Source organism: Nymphalis io, chromosome 29 (genome assembly GCF_905147045.1).
Source record: "Nymphalis io chromosome 29, ilAglIoxx1.1, whole genome shotgun sequence".
In the NCBI taxonomy this organism is placed as follows: domain Eukaryota; kingdom Metazoa; phylum Arthropoda; class Insecta; order Lepidoptera; family Nymphalidae; genus Nymphalis; species Nymphalis io.
The window spans coordinates 7106698-7125915 of record NC_065916.1 but is presented as its reverse complement, the minus strand read 5'-3'; the positions used below and the strand labels follow the sequence as shown (position 1 = coordinate 7125915).

The following is a 19218-nucleotide window of genomic DNA, read 5'->3' as shown; positions in this document are numbered from 1 at the left end:
AGAGTTCAGGCACAGGACCGACGTCTTGCACGAGAGTGTACATTCCACCTGACACAGTCTCCGGGCTGGTACTGAGAATCTTTGATAGAAAAACTCAGTAGTTTATTGGCCTGACTTGGGGTTTGAATCCAGGAACTCTGGATCTGTGGCTTTATATATCTCAAGCTTTGATTGTTAGAGTCTCCTTGAATAAAGTTATTTTGATTTTGGTTTTGGTTCTACAGTGATTAAAAAAATACGAACCATCTGGAAAGACCTGTCTCATTTTAAGATAGCTCGTGGTCAGTCTGATGACGGACGCCTTGTCCAGTTGTGACGTGATGGCGGATGGTAAGGGGAGGAGTTTGGCTAGTTCCAGGAATTCAGCATTTTCCTTTTCTCTCCTCGACCTGGCGGCGTTCTTACTTTTCTCCTTCATGATCGCCGCGTTTAGAGAATGCGGCCGATTCTCTTTGCGGCAAGCTATTGAAATAAAAATATTTTAAGGCATTTTTTTTTTAAATGAGCATTATTTACATTACAGCTATTTATTTATTTATTATAATATCAACACCAACAAGAAGTAAACGAATTAATACAATTGAGTCTTTAAACATGACGTTATACAAATCAATGTCCTAAATTATAGGTTCTGCAAAATATATCAACATTTCAAGTTAACAAAAAAATAAAAATTTTAAAAAACATGATATTTATAACAAAAAGAAAGACATTAACAATTAAATTATTATAAAATTATCACTTGATTGGTATAAAATGAATAAAATATAAATATTTGAGAACATTTAAATTTTTAAAATATTAATTATTGATTAAAAGCAAACAAAAGTAAAAGGTACATTTATACATAAAGAAAAAGATGTTAAAAACAAAAATTTATACATTATTTTATACATTATTGAGAAAAAAAAAAAGATATTTTTTTTTACGAAACTGATTCAAATTATAAATTATAAGAGCTTCGTTTGACACTTTCTTATTGTTAATCATATTAATGAGCAGCGCCCCGGTTGACGGGAGTAAGTTTTTCAACAAAGGGAATATACACAGATGGTCTAGTGGCTTTTTTATTGTTCCGTTCAATAACTTATATAGGAAAATGTTATCGAGGACGCGTCTACGATCGTAAAGAGAAAGAAGCTTAAAATGTGAGAGTCTATCTTCGTAACTTGGTAGCTTTTTTAGCTAAATTTTGACTATAAGATAAATGCCACAAGAATCTTTTTTGTACACTTTCAAGTCAAAACAAGACAAAACCCAAAGCCTTAGTTACTATAGTGTCCACATGAAGATGAAATCGCAGTTTAGAGTCTAAAATGATGCCTAAATCACCCACATTGTCCACCTCTGCAAGCAAATGTCCGTTGGTGTACGATCTAACGAAAGTGTTTTTTTTCCTACTGAACCGTATAACGAAACATTTTTCTGTGTTTAAGCTCATGTCGTTGATGTGACACCATGAGACCAATCTATTTAAATCTCTCTGCAGAAGTATGGCATCTGAAACAGTGGATACAGGTCTAAACAACTTAAAATCGTTAGCGAATAAATAGCATTTAGTAAACAAATGTCATTCATAAAGATGTTAAGCAATAAAGATAAAAAGCTATTATGTATACATACTAGCGGACCCGGCAGACGTCTTGCCATACAGACATTTTTTCATATGGTGACATACCGACAGCAGCGCTTATCTACTGGGCCCAATTGTGTTTTCAAACCATCCAGGAACACATTGAATATACACACACAATTTCATCCAAATAGGTCCAGCCGTTTAGGAGGAGTTAGGTGACAAACACACGTGCAGAAGAATTATATATATAAAGAAAAAAAATTAAAATTTATAAAAAAGAAATTAAATGAAAACGCTGCTAGCGTTCTTGTTACCATTACTTTCGGTCACGATTTGTATAGTAGGTATTTTTAATTTTTATTTGTATATATTTAAGGCATTTTTTAATTATTTGTTTCTTTAACTTATTTAGACTTGTTAGGTAAGTTTCTTATTTCATTATTATATATATTATTCAAAATAAGAATACATAAGCTACAAACCTCCTTCCTCAAAGAGAGAGGAGGCCTTAGCCTAGTGGGACAATCACAGGTTACTTTTTAACTTTACTTGTATACTTTTTTATACAAATATTATAATTACGACAGTAACACTGTCTGTTTGTTACGCTTTCACGGCTAAGCCACTGAACCGATTTTGATGAAATTTGGTATGATGTTTCATAAGCCCCAAGGGTAATAAGCTACCGTCACCTTTCCTTGTTAAGTATAAGATGGTACCTTATGTCCACATTAAACTTCTTACACAATTTATATAAAGAAAGAAAAAAATTAAGCAATATGACATTGCTGTTATACGTCTTGCCATTTGTAACTTTGATCTGCAGAGCGATTATGTAAAAACTCACATCATCATTCACTCGTGAAATGTTATAGTTTACTTAATTATTTAAAATGAAATATAATGTCTTTCATACATTTATATTTATAATATTATTTTAAAATTCAAATCAATAACATTTTAATAATAAAAAATGTAAATATATTAAATTAAATTATACCAAGAAATTTTTGTATTAATTTTTCTAATATTAGCATTAACAAGACATAGCCGCAGTCATTAAATTAAAAAAAAATTATGCATTCCCGCGCTAACGATGACACATAAATATTTATACGGAAAAAGTGCTCTGAAAAAAAACATGGCGGGAAAACAACAGCGAATCATGAATAATGCGCGGTAATACTTATAAATTACCTCGTCGGCTTACAGGAATACCAATTCCCCTATCGGCTAAAACCATACGTACCAACATAACATATGGCGGCAATTACAATTTAGTGTTGGAGTAAGGAATTTTGATTTCAATTCGGTAATGAAATTGGAATGGAATTTTAATGGCTTTGATTCTTGGCATTTGGATTGACGGATTGTATTTATAGTTAAGCTATTTTATCATTGATTGCTTTTATGCATTTTTTTTAATATTTCTAATATTTATTTTTTCAATCTGAAATTTGCAACATTTATAAATCAAATAAAAATATTATTTAAAAAAGAAAAAATCTTACGTATATCCATATCGAATTCTGTTGTATTATTCAAATTATATATATTCAAAACTTTTTTACACGGATATTTCATTATAAAAAAATAAATAAAGTAGGAAATTTTTGGAGACGTTAAATAAAAAAATAAATTGCACCTTACTCGAACAGGTTCAAATAGTTACTGGCTGGAAACACCTTCCCTCCTAATGTCCGTTTCCGAAAAAAAAATGTTTGACAGGTACAATGGGTCCATTGAATTTGAAGGGCCCGTATAGATTTGACATCTTTGCATTGACGGCTGATAATAACGAATTGAAGAGATAAGGGCTGAGATTGTGTAAGGATATTGTTGAAATGCATCCCATAGGTTTAGTAATGACCTGTAAATCTCGAGGTCTTGAGTTGCAATCGTCAATAAGTTTTTTTTGTGCAACCTTTTGAAACTGCGTATAGCCGTTGATCATTCATAATGACCGACTTCGGCCACAGTATCGAATCTCAAGGGAGATTAGCCAACTGGACTCGCTCTCATAATCTGATGGGACGGTCATCCGTTACGACCAGAGAGTTCAGGCGCAGGACCAACGGCTCTACGTGGCACGAGAGACACTTCAAACTTTCAGACTCTACTACTGAGAATATGCGACAGAAAAACCCAGTAACTTTTTATTGGCTCGACCTGTGGTTCGAATCCAGGACCTCGGAATCTTTATATCTAGCTACAAGACGAACGAGACAGGCATTCTTACTATTATTATTGTAAAAAGATAACTTCGTTTTTGAACAATTCGTTGTGGAACCAACATTATCAATAACGGTGTTTAATTTTTATAGTTATAGTGTTTCATAAATATAGTGCTAGGACCACCAAACAGCAATATTGTATAATATAATATCAGACACGAGACATAACATCTTAGTTCATATTAGTTAATATTTCTAGCAATGCCAATATGGACGGTGATCACCACCGCCAATGAACATCAAGTGGCCAATTTATATATATATTTGAATCAAGAATACATTATGAATACACACACATTAAGTTTTATAACTTCGTTCGCGTCATCATTCTTGAAACGTTTACCATTAATTTTTGAAAAAAACTCTTCCGCAGTGCTAAGATACAGTGTAAAAAAACCAGTATGCAAACTTTCATAGTCCTAGCCCCAGTAGTTTGGCTGTGTTAATATGTCAGTATTCAGTCATTTATATAGATAATATGTAATATTTGAACCTTGTTTAAGAAATAAATATTGTTGATTATAATCGCCTAACCTCTCAACACACGTCTATCTGATATTAACAGCTGGTTATAATGTGGCAACATTATGCGCGGCCATGTTCGATAAGTTGTAACAGTTCAAAGGGAAATCAATAAAACGAAGTACAAACTGATTTGCATATCAGCCATCTTGGCTGAATGTGAAGAGGGCAGTGCCATTTGAAACGCAGAAAAAGTAACAATTCGAAATTTGAATCTATTGATGTTTTTTTTTTTTTGTTTATGGCCAATGTGTATAGATTTATTTGATATGAATAAGATTTGTTTATCAAGTGTATTCAAAAGTTTGACGGCTGTATATCTGGCGTTTTTGTCGAAATAAAAATTTATATATTTATGTATGAAACAGTTTGTTTTGAAATATTTTTTTACAATTACAATGGCAAACGAAAATATTCTAAGTATTACTTTTTAGCGGTAGAATATCTAATGAGTGATCATTCGCACTGCGAAACTATGGAATGATTTGCCTGAGTCCATATTTCCTGATAGATACAATGTTGGTGTCTTCAAATCCAGAGTAAACAGGTTTCTTATAGGTAAGCGTGCTACATCTTAGACAGTGTCGATGCTTAACATCAGGCAAGTCAACGGTCAAACGCTGGCCTATTAATTGTAAAAAAAGGAGTGGGTGGTACCTACCACGACGGGCTTACACAAAGCCCTACCACCTGAGTTTGTGTACACATTTGTGCACTATGATATGCGTAACATCAAATGATGCCCATCTAGTTTTTATTATTTTAATTGCAACATTCTTCAATTTTTTTTTAATTACAGCGCCCTAGTTAAACGCTTGTGCGTCAAATATTCTGCCTACAAATATACAGATATAAATATGACATAGTCACGTATAATGAAAAAGACACGTGGATATTATTTGAAAATATAAGTTTTTATTAATAAATGTATATAAATAAACTTGTACTAAAGTATATGTATATAGCATTAACCTGCATATGAGGTAGAGAGTGGTCAGCTGTTAGGTACCCGTAGCCTATGTCAATCCTTGGGGTTTGCTGCTGCGCACCGAATTTCATCAAAATTGGTTCAGTTGTTTAGCCGTGAATGCGTAACTGACGAAGACATTTTAAATATATAGTAAATATATAATTAAATTGGCCGTGGTGGTTCGCTTTAAGTGAATTCATCATCGTGACGAAGCCTGCATGTGTCGAATGAAAAAGCCTATAGCCATCAGTAAAAGCCTACCTGTCTCATCTGCCTCAACCAAGCAATTGAACATTCATAGTGTAAAGTAAAAAGTAACAGCCTGTTAATGTCCCACTTATTGGCTAAGGCCTCCTCTCCCTTTTGAGGAGAATGTTTGGAGCTTATTCCACCACGCTACTCCAATGCGGGTTGGTGAATTACACATGTGGCAGAATTTCAATGAAATCAGGTACATGCGGTGTTCACGATGTTTTCCTTCACCGTCAAGAACAAGATGATTATAAACACAAATTAAGCACATGAAAATTCAGTGGTGCTTGCCCGGGTTTGAACCCACGATCATCGGTTACGATTAACGCGTTCTAATCACTAGGCCATTTTTTTATAGTGTGTAATTATATATTATAAAATAAAGTTTCCCGTCGCGTCTGTCTGTGTGTTTGCACGGGATACAGTAGAATACTATCAAACGGAGTCTCATACGGTTTTTTTAATGGAGTGATTCAAGTGGATGGTTTAGGTGTGTAATACATTTTGTAGCATGCGAAAGCGATCCCGTGGCGCTCCTCGTTAAAACGGAAAGGGTACCGCTGGTTTTTTAGTGGGTATTCCGATGTTCGGGGCGCACTCGGCGCCTTGGACACCGGCGAGCCCCACATACCCCCCACTGTTTCCGTGGGGGAAACGCGTAAGGCGTTTTTCCAGCGTTAAAAAAAAGTGTATAATACATTAATGTTTCGTGTAAATTGACTGAAATATGACGATGATTGTTGAAGATGTCGGAAAATAACAATTCAAGTCACTAAGCCGTCAAGACAGTTATACGTATTACGATATAAACCTTTTAATATGTAGACCATTTATCTTCATGTGCGAATCCGTACGGGTAGCTAGTATGAAATACACGAAACTGCTAGTATATATTTATATGTGTTTTTACTTAGATGTTTAGTTAGACACAAATTTCTCTCTTTTCGTCATTATTGATTTCACATTAGAGAGAAGAAGACAGGATTGTTTTACTGCTCACCTGTTAGCGTTTATTTTTACCGTTAGATTCTAAAGTGGTGACGTTTTTAGATTTGGTTAATATTTATTTTTAGTGCATTTGTCTATGGGCTGTGGTGATCACTTTTTTTTTATAGAATAGGAAGGCGAACGAGCATATGGGCCACCAACGCCCATAGACATTGGCATTGTAAGAAATGTCAACCATCGCTTACATAGCCAATACGCCACCAACCTTGGGAACTTTGAACATTGGAACCCATGTGCCTGTAATTACACTGGCTCACTCACCCTTCAAACCGGAGCACAACAATATCGAGAACTGTTGTTTTGCGGTAGAATATCTGAGGAGTGGGTGGTACCTACCCAGACGAGCTTGCACAAAGCCCTACCACCAGTAGGAATTCGAGTCAATAGGGCGGATAGCTTAGGAGATATCGTGATGTGTATTTCGTTTTTATTTATATAGATTGTGCCAATATTGAATATACATTAAAGAACTTCTTAAGCGTAAAAGTATGGCGGAGTTGAAAATGATTTACGCGGCAATATTTCAAATTCAATAAGTTTATAATTATTAGTTAAGCTATTTAACAAAAAGTCCACACGTGCGCTAAGCCCGGATCCGGGCTGAACTCCCGGTGGTCTGATCCTCGTATTATTTTAAGGGGTATTAGGAAAGCTACTGATATATATACATATATTGTAACTGGCATCTGTCTATGGATTTACGTGGCAACTCTATGGTCGTTTTTTTTTTATAATTGTATGTTAAAATCAAAATCTTTATTCAATATAGAAGCGTTACACTTACTTATTGAGTCGTTGCATTTTGTATTTCAATATAATTTATTTATTTATAATGTTGATATTATTTTTTTTACCGAATAGTGTATTTTTTTTATTTTATTTCGATTGGAGTCGAAATGGCCTAGTGGTTAGAATACATGAAACTTACTCGATGTTTGTATGTTCAAACCCAGGCAAGCACCACTAAATCTTCATGTGCTTAATTTGCGTTGATGGATGGCGTTAATGGCAAATGACTCCACTCCACCTGATGGTAAGTGGCAGTAGATTCCAAATGCGACAACGGCCAGTAGAGTCGGACAGAATGTTAACAACTGAGAAAGGAGTTGCCAAATCTCTTTGTGCGCGATAAAATTGATGTCACAGTCAGGCGGTGACATCGAGAGCCAAAGTGAAATAAGCTCTTACTTTCAAACTTTATCTTCAAAAGGAGACCTAAGCCCAGCAGGGAAACATTTATAGACTGTTACTATAATTATAAAACACACTTGAATATACTAACGTCAAAATTGCGGGTCACTTAAGGGCAGATTTTTAAATTTTTTAAAAATTCACTATAATTATTTAGTCTGTATCCTTTTTCACAAATATATTTCTACTTTTGCTTTCTTTAAAAAAAAAAAAAAGATTTCATAGTAATTCGTTTTCCTTAAGTAATTGGGTAACGAATTATCACCTGTAAGAGATTATCGTTTTAGAATTTGTAAAACCTAATCTTATTCTATAACTCAAGCAAATTTAATCATTATTTTTTATATAATAAAGACTAAAGTCGCAAAAATAAATTGGGAATCACTAATTAAGTAACAAAAAAAAGGTCTACGTGGGAATGACTGACGTGTCAATTTTTCGCGCCAAAGTCAATATTGTATCGTTTTTTTTCTGTCATAATACTATTGTCTCTGGCCGCAAAGACGGACGCACGTGTCCAAAGGAGGTTTTACTGTTTTGTTTGTTTTTTTTTCTGCAAACGTAGTAGACACCTGTAGCGTCATTCACAAGTTAGTGCGTAATCAGTCTGTAATTTGCGTTGGGCGTGAGAACGTGGGAAGGATATTTTTGAATACATTATGTCTTTATGAATGAAATAGTAAATAATGGAATTTGTTAGTGATTGATTGGCTTATTTAAATATTTGATTTGAGAGATCATTTTTATTTGGTGTTGGTATTATAGTTTTAATAATCAGTATAAAAGTGTTACTAATAAGTTTCTTGCCGGTTCTTTTGGTAGAATCTATTTTTGAACCGAAGATAGCTGATGTTTAATAAATTATAAAATAACGATTTAAAAATGTTTACATGAAGTTATTTTTTTGTTAATTAATTGAAAATATTTGAGAAATATTTATTAAACAGCAAGAATTTAAAAAAAAATCTATAAGGATTTTAAAAAAGAACCAGTGCCTTTAACTTAAAAAAAAAACTACTAAGTTACCAGATAGTAAATAAAACAAATTCGAACTATACCTTAGTTCGAATTTGTTTGTAATGCATTGTAATGTAATGTAAGTAATGCATGCAGAGAGGGCTCTACCTTGGTTTACTAAAACTATAAACAAGCAAAAAAAATACCTAAAATGATATCTGAAAGTCATATTCTCAGGCTCATCTTTTCTCATATCCGTGTCAAATTCGACAATTAAAGATGCCCTGTCAACAATAATTATTTAAAAAAAATATTAGACGCTAAGACCATAAAACTCAAATGCTTAAAAAGTTTTTTTACACTTTATGACTTCAAGTGACAGGTTTAAATTGGCGGGAACTCAGGTGTCTTTGTCAAGCGCGGGAAAGATTTTTAACAATGGCGGCGGGATACGCCTTTGTTTTTTTTATTAATTATTTTGCATAATAAACTATTTCTTTATGAGATTATTATGAAAAAATATTTTTTAAAAGAAATGAATAATTTATACCGCACAAAATCATCGTGTATCATTTTATATTATAATTTTTTTATTGATTTTTATTATCAACTGGGCAAGGACTATATATACTTTCCACTCCACAATCGTTCTGAACTGTTCACCGCCGTTATTGTTTTTCCGAATGATGATGATGACGATGTTTGATCAGGACCAATCTCAAGAAAGACTAACCAGCGCAGAAGCAGAATCCTCGGGATCTGATATCTAGCCACTAGACCAACGAGGCAGTTAGAATTATTCCATATGTTAAATCTTTAATGCCTGTAAGCCGGGTAAAGATTTCGATTATATAATACCACGATGCTCCACTAAGGGGGTTGGTGGATTATAAATGATTACCAATACTTCAATTAAAACAATAAACATTATATCATAAAAAATAAACTATATGTTACCTCACGATGTTCACAACAAAACATTTTTTCTCTAATGTTTATAGTATACGTAGGCGGACGAGCATATGGGTGGCCTAATGGTAGGTCACCAACGCCCATAGACATTGGCATTGTAGGAAATTTTAACCATCGCTTACATCGCCAATGCGCTACTAACCTTGGGAACTAAGATTATGTCCCTTGTGCCCGTAATTACACTGGCTCGCTCACTTTTCAAACCGGAACACAACAAGTACTGCTGTTTTGCGGTAGAATACCTAATGAGTGGGTGGTACCTACCCAGACGAGCTTGCACAAAGCCCTACCACTAGTACAGTTATATTCATGAGTTTATTTTACTTAACATTACATAACATCATAGTTAACAACAAGAAAAACACTTTTAAATATAAATTGAACGAATACGTATTTGAACATTCACGAGTTCTAATACTTCGCGAAAGGTGTAAAAACACAGGAAAGCATAATACATCACTCTCTTTTTGTGACGCATCGTGTTCCGCTGCTCTCAAGAGATTATCGTGTTTAGGAAATAAGAATTATGTTCGTTGGGGTCCCGTTAATCTATGTGCTGAACATCTGGTGTATTGGGCAATGATGCTTTGAAATTTAATTGTTTGCATGTATCGAGATGACGTAGTTAGAACGCGTGCATCTTAACCAATGATCGGTTCACACCAGGGTTATAATGATGATTAGTGTTTACAATTCATCTCATGCTCGGTATGTGTCTAATTACATGGTGTACGGCATGGTACGTGGATTAGACCAGCATTGGTAAGCAAACCCCTCAAAGGAGAGGAGACCTTAGCTCAATGGGACACTAACATGCTGCTAGGTAGGTAGGTTGTAAGGTTTGAACCCGCGATCATCGGTTAAGATGCACGCGTTCTGTCCACTAAGCCATTTCGGCTCTCATTATAGTTTTTGCGTCAATCCTTTAAAACGAATTATAAACATACAATTTAGTATATTAACTATTTTTTATATTATAAATGTTAAAATAACTTTGTGTGTCTGTTACGCTATCACGTCTAAGCCAACCGAGTTTGATGATATTTGGTATGAAGTAAATTTGAACCCTGTGGAATGATATAGGCTTTATAACACCCCCCCCCCCTCCGACCAACATTTCCGCCCCCTTTTTATCGCTGGAAAAACTCATTACGCGTTTCCCTCACGGAAACAGTGGGTCACTGGTGTTCAAGACGCTGAGTGCACCCCGTCATACCCACTAAAAAACCATACCGCTGGTTTTTTAGTGGGTATGACCCTTTCCATCTTAACGAGGAGCGCCACGGGATCGCTTGCGCATGCTACCGTGACGCTCTGACGGCAACATCTCCCTTACCCATGTGGGCGAACACTAGTTTATATATACCACTGTACAAATACCATTGTAACAAATGCGTATATTGTAACGTCCGTACAATGTATATCGTGTGTCATCAAGCAACAATGTAAAGTAATCGTAGTACGTGCTTACAAGGTAAATAATTTGCCGGTTCGGGCACGTCTGGCGAACCGCAATCTTGGGCTTGGTTCACAATCACATCTGCTTTAAATTTGGAATGAAAATATATTAAAAAAAAGAGATAGATCACCACATACTATAGTGCAATCCGCGTCTATTTGCGATAAATTCAAAAACTATTTACTAGATACAAGCGGTGCGACTTTGTTTCACAATATTTGATTTGAAATACCGGCGCGAAATGATCCTACAAAGATTTATCGACAATAATATTCATTTAATAGCCGAGATGGCCCAGTGGTAAGAACGCGGGAATCCTAACCGATGATCGTGGGTTCAAACCCGGGCAAGCACCACTGAATTTTCATGTGCTTAATTTGCGATTATAATTCATCTCGTGCTCTACGGTGAAGGAAAACATCGTGAGGAAACCTGCATGTGTCTAATTTCACTGAAATTCTGCCACATGTGTATTCCACCAACCCGCATTGGAGCAGCGTGGTGGAATAAGCTCCAAACCTTCTCCTCAAAAAGAGGAGAGGAGGCCTTTAGCCCAGCAGTGGGACATTCACAGGCTGTTACGGAATATTCATTTATATAAATTGTAATTATACCGCTGCTGGACTTAAACTTCCTTTTTTACATGGAGTCTAATCCACCACGTTGGTTCGATGCGGGTGGATATTTTTCTTCACCATAAGCAAGACAAATAAACCACACAAAAATTCAGCGGTACTTGCCCGGACGGACTTCGAGTCATCGGTAAAAATTCACGTCGTACTTTTGTGTATGTATGTTTTACTGGTTGTAGAGCTTTTTGCAGGCTCGTCTGGGTAGGTACCACCCACTCATCAGATGTTCTACCGCAAAACTGAGATCTATAGTGAGACAATGTAATTACAGGCACAAGGGACATCTTAGTTCCCAAGGATGGTGTCGCATTGGCGTTGTAAGCGATGGTTAACATTTCTTACATCGCCCCTGTCTACGGGCGTTGGTCACCACTTTGTCCGCCTACCTATAATATAAAAAAAGTCTTCTAACCACTGAGTTACCACGGCTTTTATATTCTGAATCATATTAAATTTCCATTCACAGTATAAACTAGCCCTAAGTTCTAATAACCTAACATTATTTAATATTTACACAGCGGTATTGCCGCAACTTTACGCGTTTACCATTAATTCATTGTAACTTGTAGTGTAACCCGTCTACGTTAGAAATGTATGTTTCTTAATAGCTCATTTAACTATTCCGTTGGCAATTGTAACCGGTTCGGTAATAAGTTTAATAATAAGTATATAACAGAGGCAAGCTTGGTAGGACTTTGCCCAAATCCGTCTGGGTAGGCATCACCCACTAAGATACTTTACCGCCAAACAGTAATAATTCGTATTGTCGTGTTCCGGTTTGGAGTGTGAGTGAGACAGTGTAACAAAACAAGGGATAAACATCTTAGTTCCCAAGATTGACGTATATAAATAATAATAAGGAATGATTAATACTTCTCACAGCGCCAATGTCTATAAGCGGTGATCATTTATCATCAGGTGGCGCAATTGTTCACCTATCTATTCAATAAACCCCCTCCCAGGACCTTAAGGCTTACCCCCTTTTAAGGATGGCTAGGAGCTTATATCACCAATCCGCTCCAATGCTAGTTAGCGGATACACATATGCAGGTTTCCTTACGATGTTTATCGAGTATGATATGAATTATAAAAACAAATTAAGCACGTGAAAGTTCAGTGGTGTTTCTTTGAGTTGAACGCGCAACCTTTAATAATATGTTTTAACTACTAATCCATCTAGAAATGAAAAATAACCTCTGTTTGTATCTCTATTTATAAAATAGGTATGAAGCAAGCTTGAACGCCAAGGTAGGACCCAAATATACTAAGACTAACATTACATGTTTTAGCTTAAAATAAAGATATGCTACAGCGATGCGAAGGCATTTTAGAATTTACTGGTGGTAGAGCTTTGTGCAAGCTCATCTGGGTAGGTACCACCCACTTATGAGATATTCTACCGCAAAATAGCAGTTCTTGGTGTTGTTGTGTTCCGGTTTGAAGGGTGAGTGAGCCAGTGTAATTACAGGCACAAGGGACATCTTAGTTCCCAAGGTTGGTGGCGCATTGGTGATGTAAGCGATGGTTAACATTTCTTACAATGCCAATGTCTAAGGGCGTTTGGTGACCACTTACCATCAGGTGGCCCATATGCTCGTCCGCCTTCCTATTATATATATAAAAAAGGCGGTCTCGCTATTGCTTCCAATAGGTCTATTCTGAAAGAACAAACTCGAAGCTCCCCGCTGAAGACGGTCGTAAAGTATCAGAAAGTGATATGCGACATTGACCCTTATAATTATAATATAACATTCTTGTTAAATATATATCATATAATATCAAATATATCAAAATAATATATCAATATAAGTCGGTTGTCAACATTTAACAGGCGAGTAAGAAAGTGACTTCTTTCATTTGAAAGTCACTTTCTGATACTTCACTACCGTCTAATATCAGAGCAACGTTTGATAGAACGAATTTGAAAATGAAGGTTTTTTTTTTGTATATAGCAACACTTAGGATTTTTTTTTTAATTAAGGATCTTACAGGGTAAAAGTCTCCATTCAACAACATACTACGTTTTTTTTGCTCTTTTCATTAAAGCTAGATTTTTTTAATCTTGTAAATAAACTAGGAAAATGAAACTATTTTTAAATCATAAGGATTTTTGATTATTAGACAACATTTTTGTATTTTTTTTCATGGCATCATAAAGTGCATCGTAGCATATGCGTAAAATAAATTTAAAAAAAAATCCATAAAGAGATCAATAATCGTAATTCGTTCGTAAAATTTTAAACCCGCACACGAAAAAATGTCTGAAATGTCACGCACGAAAACGATCTATAAAGATTTGGTGCGACGTGCGCGCGCAACAACATGGCGGTGCTTTTTCAAATTTTTTCCGTTTTATTTGTTTCGTTTAGATGCATATTTGTTTTTATTGCAGCGCTAGCTTTCGGGCAGTCACGGATCGGCCATTAGATGACAATATATATTGTGCCGAATTTTACACCGTATTCCACAATTTTTAATTACACAGGATACACATTATATCATCACGTAGGGAGGGAAAGAATTCTATATAATTTTGTTAAAAAAAATCGTCCCGTTCCAATTCTTACAAACGGTTCGAATTTTAAAGTTTGCAATTTTTTTTTTGTAATTTTCGGTTTGTGTAATAGGATTTTATCCATCAATAATTATTTCACAGCATAAAATGGTTATTTATATCAATTATTAAATTTATTTTACGTTGTAAATTATAATATGAATTTTAACCGTGCATTATAATAAATTACAAAATTTATTTTCTATATTAAGAAATAAATAAAAAAAACATCATTATTAATCATTTGCCATTTTCCAAATTTGAATTTCGTTGTTTTTTCAAATTCATTCGAATTGATTTTAAATTTGAACCTGTCATTATGCATCTGTACATTGATTTTTTTTACATATGTTATAACAAAGGTAAATTGTAGTGTGGTAGCGTATGACGCTTTGTGTACTTGTAAAAGTCTATTTGAATAAAAATATTTTGATTGGATGTGAGTGAATGACAAACCTGGCATTACTTAGGAGATCTCTCTTCCCATTTACGTTCAATTCCTTCTTTGTAATACAAAATTTATAAGGATTTTGATCAGACAAACGTTATCTAACTATTATATAAATTTTGTATGAAACAAGCTTGAATTCTAAGGATATGATATGTATATCCTATCCATTTTTATACCTAGCACCAGCCCACACACTTTAATAGGGTTATTATATTTTCACCAATATTTACAATGAGTGCTAAAACCGTAGTATCCAAAGCTGTAAAGAAAAAAATGACTTTTTTTTTTAAGAACGCAGACGAGCAAATTGGCCACCTGTTGATAAGTTCGTCCATAATCACTGGTGCTCTAAGATGTATAAGCCACATCTTCAAAGCGCCGACGTCCCTTGTGCCTGTAATTATTATACTGGTACTAGAACTTTAAAAAAATAAGCAATGCTCCCCAATTAAGCGAACAACTAGTGTTAAAAGTGGGGACGACAATAGCCTAAGGGATAGAACCTACGATTTTTACATTGCTAGGCCGTCAGTTCGCCATTGCGCTATTTATGCTACACAGCAACACAAATTAAATTTGGCTTTAAAATAAAATAATTAATGGGTGCAAAGATGGCCGAACTTACCACCGATTGAAACCTATGCGACAAAGTTATCAAGTTTTAAATTAAACTTTCATTATAGTTATTAAGCAAAGTCGTATTTGCAACTGTCAGATTTATATGTTGGTATAAAAAGGTACCATCCACTCATCAGATATTCTACCGCCAAATAGCAATTCTTGGTGTGTTCTGACTTGAAGGGTGAGTGAGACTGTGACATGTACAACGATTATAACATCAGTTAAGTAAGTATATACTTATATTAGAAAAAGGGACAGGGTCGAAGTCTCTAATCGTCCTAACTAAAACAGTTTACTGCACGGGCTTATTATTCCGTTAAAATGACAACGAAACACCATGTTGTGTGCGTGTTTATATATGTATATGTGATCTTAATGTCATTCCCCATTGATCTAAGCTTTCGAATTACTCATGTAAAATATAAGAACATGTGAAATATATAGATAACAATACAGTATAACGCATATATATAATATACTTTAATATAGATTAATTGTAGGAAATCTAAATTATACCTATTTATAAAAAAGAATATTTCACCGTAGTGACAAGTCGGCCATTTTATCAGTTTGTTTAAGGACAATATGGCTACCGTCCGCGTTTCTATTTGATATGTCAATATAACCTCTTTTTTTTTAAACTCGTTTCTGGGCAAATGTAAAGATTGACACAGTCGAAGAAAATATGTTTAAGACGGAGATGGATTCGGAATTTAAGCTGACTTGCTGTTTATATGTGGGTTGGTATGTTTGGAATTTCTCCTTACTCTTGCAGGTTTCATTCACCTTAGCAGGGAATTATTTTTACAGAGAAATAAATACTTAAATTTATAATTAATGTTATACTATTACAAATATATTGATACAAGAAACCGATAAAAGGCATTTATTAATTTAATCGATTATTATGTAAAACTAATATGAGAAATGTTGCCATAATATTACCATAGATATATTTCAACTTTTATATAATCAACTAACAATTATTTGTAAGTAATTTACAGATAACTAAAGTTTACGAAACATTGTAGAAAATTTTATGACTTTTTTCGCTTTAATATTAATATTATTTTCTGTTTACTTGATGGTAGGGCTGTGTGCAAACCCAGACGGGACGTTATCCACCCCACTCATCACATTTTTTACCGCCAAACAGCAATACTTAATATTGTTGTATTCTGATTTCAACGGTGAGTGAGCCAGTGTAATTACAGGCACAAGGGACATAACATCTCAGTTCCCAACGTTGGTGGCGCATTGGGGAAGGAACTGTTAATATTTCTTACAGTGCGTAAATCTAGGCATACAAAAAACAGCTTTGTTGAAAAATATTGGTTTTGATATTCTTCTACTCGTTTAAGGCCTATTTTATTTAAATTAATAAAAATATTATATAACCACCGACTTATCATATATACGACCGCTAAATAGCAGTACTCATAGTTGTGTAGTTAGGGATAAGAAATATTTTTACGGCGCCAATTTATATAGTAACCTTACCATAAGAACGCACATTTGTCCGTCTACGCCTACCTATATTTAAAAAAAAAACCCTCACTCTCATAATCCAAGCGAACGCAAAACGACCGAAATCGGACGCAGGACCCGTAAGGGGTTAGTTATCGTAAAACTAGTTCAAACTGGATACCGACTTCTTATATATCCAATAAATATGTAAAATTCGTATTGGGTATATAAATCAAGGGTTTCATAGTTTGAAAAACAAGCAAAATATATAAATGTAATTGTTGTATATAAAATACTAATTGTAAGTAAGCAGGTGTAAGTTTTCTTTTTTTAATAATTATTAAAACTCCGTTATAAATATAAATTTTATGAACGGACAACACAAAACATTCCTATTTGTATATGTATATTTGTATGGTAAGCGTATGACAATGCTTAAACTTAGTTGCATTTTGTTTTTTTTTTTTTATTTGAATTAATTGAAGATTTAAGGAAAATGAAACAAACCATGCAGAGTTTATTTCTCTAGGGGTGACTTCATTTTATTTCAAGAGTACAAAAAATAATGTTTTATTGTTTAATTTTAATTATTAATTTCCCCCTAAAATAGTTTTAGCAAAATTAATTTTTTGACAGATAAGTAATGTTAAAAATTAAAAATGCTTTTATTTTAAAAAATCTGTTTTAATTTTTTTTTTAAAAGATCCCTATTTGTACAAAAAAAAAACGCTTCTGTGGATGTTAAAAAAAATAAAGAATTCTTAAAAAAAAGCAGGTGTTAAATACCTACCAACTTTCCCGGTAATCTTCATTGTGACACAAACACTAACTAACATTCAATTAAAATTAAAACTGTCACTCAAAATATTTTGACACACTACCACATTTTCCTAAGCCAAGTTTTAAAAAAAAACTTATAACTAAGATGGCGCGCGGAAAAGCGCGCCAAGCGACCTGTCAACGTCAACTGATGTTTAATTAGGTATTAAAATAATGAGTTCACGATATAGATTTGTTCGTCTTCCGTGTTTTATTAAAGCCAATGTCAAAGTTTCGCGGAGTCAGGCATTCTGTATTGTGTAACTAACAAGAGCTGAACTGAAGGTCACAGAACAAAATGTAATGGAAGTCTCACTGCAATTTTTTTTTTATTTGATGATGACACGAGTCATAATATATATAAAAAATTGTTTTTTTTTTTTTATATTTTTTATTTTTGTGAATTATTTTATCTGTCGGTATGTCTTGTTGTTTGTTGACGCATTATAAGATTCATCTGGCTGCATGAAAATAAACTCGTATTATTAATGTTTAATTAATATTTTTTTACTACTACTTTAGTTTTCAATATTAATTATTTTTATTGAAAACTAAACAAATACAACAATACCTGCGGTACAAATAGATCTTTATAATAGTTAGCAACCCTACCTTACATTCATAGTCAGTTACAGTTCTGTGTTATATTCAACCCAGAATTTATGCCTGGGCCTACAAGGCACCGACCTAAGGGTCACACAAAAAAACCCCATCCAACCGCTTCGGAATGAAACCTCAAATGTCAGTGCCAGCAAAATATACATAACTAAAATCTAAATCAAGATGGTTGATAACACTTCCGTTTCTTTACGACACGTTTTTGTTCTAAGGCTTAAGGAACTTTGTATGCCCTCGTTACTGATAGTGTTTATTAGGTAAAATATTCCTAACAATTTTGTAATCCTTTGTTTTATTTGTAGAAGGTTCTTAAATAGGTCGACACGGTACCTTATTCAATTTAAAACTTATACTAACGATGCGTTCTTTATTTATTTATTTTTTATTATTTTCTTTTTTTATTTTTTTTTTTTATAGAATAGGAAGATGGACGAGCATATGGGCCACCTGATGGTAAGTGGTCACCAAACGCCCTAAGACATTGGCATTCTAAGAAATGTCAACCATCGCTTATAGCCAATGCGCCACCAACCTTGGGAACTAAGATTTTATGTCCCTTGTGCCTGTAATTACACTGGCTCACTCACCCTTCAAACCGGAACACAACAATATCAAGTATTGATGTTTTGCGGTAGAATATCTGATGAGTGGGTGGTACCTACCCAGACGAGCTTGCACAAAGCCCTACCACCAGTAATCTGCCGCCGAGTGTAGAGCGTCGTGGACTGTGATGATGGTGTCTATGGTTCGCCTTTCTAAGGAATCCGGAATCACCTTTGTAGTTGACATGTGTTCTATTCAACACTTTCCTTGCCATCGTCACTGACTCGGTGTAGTATATGAAGTTCATCATCAACCATCTGCTGGACCACCAGTATAAACAACATACACAATTACAGTTAAGTTCAAACGACC

The 19218-nt window shown here is 34.3% G+C and overlaps 1 protein-coding gene across 2 annotated transcripts in view; it reads right to left on the bottom strand.

Moving 5' to 3' along the window:
• Nucleotides 1–19218, bottom strand: part of LOC126779505 (single-minded homolog 1) — a 55080-nt gene that overhangs the window by 16842 nt on the left and 19020 nt on the right. The window contains exons 1-2 of one of the 2 annotated variants that reach the window (XM_050503552.1): nt 17657–17820; nt 244–462 (exon numbers count right to left, since the gene is read on the bottom strand). In XM_050503552.1, the coding sequence (XP_050359509.1) occupies nt 244–462; nt 17657–17702 (265 nt within the window). In that variant the 5' untranslated portion in view covers nt 17703–17820. Of the gene's footprint in view, nt 1–243; nt 463–17656; nt 17821–19218 lie in introns of those variants that run through there. The other variant, XM_050503553.1, reaches the window with a different exon arrangement.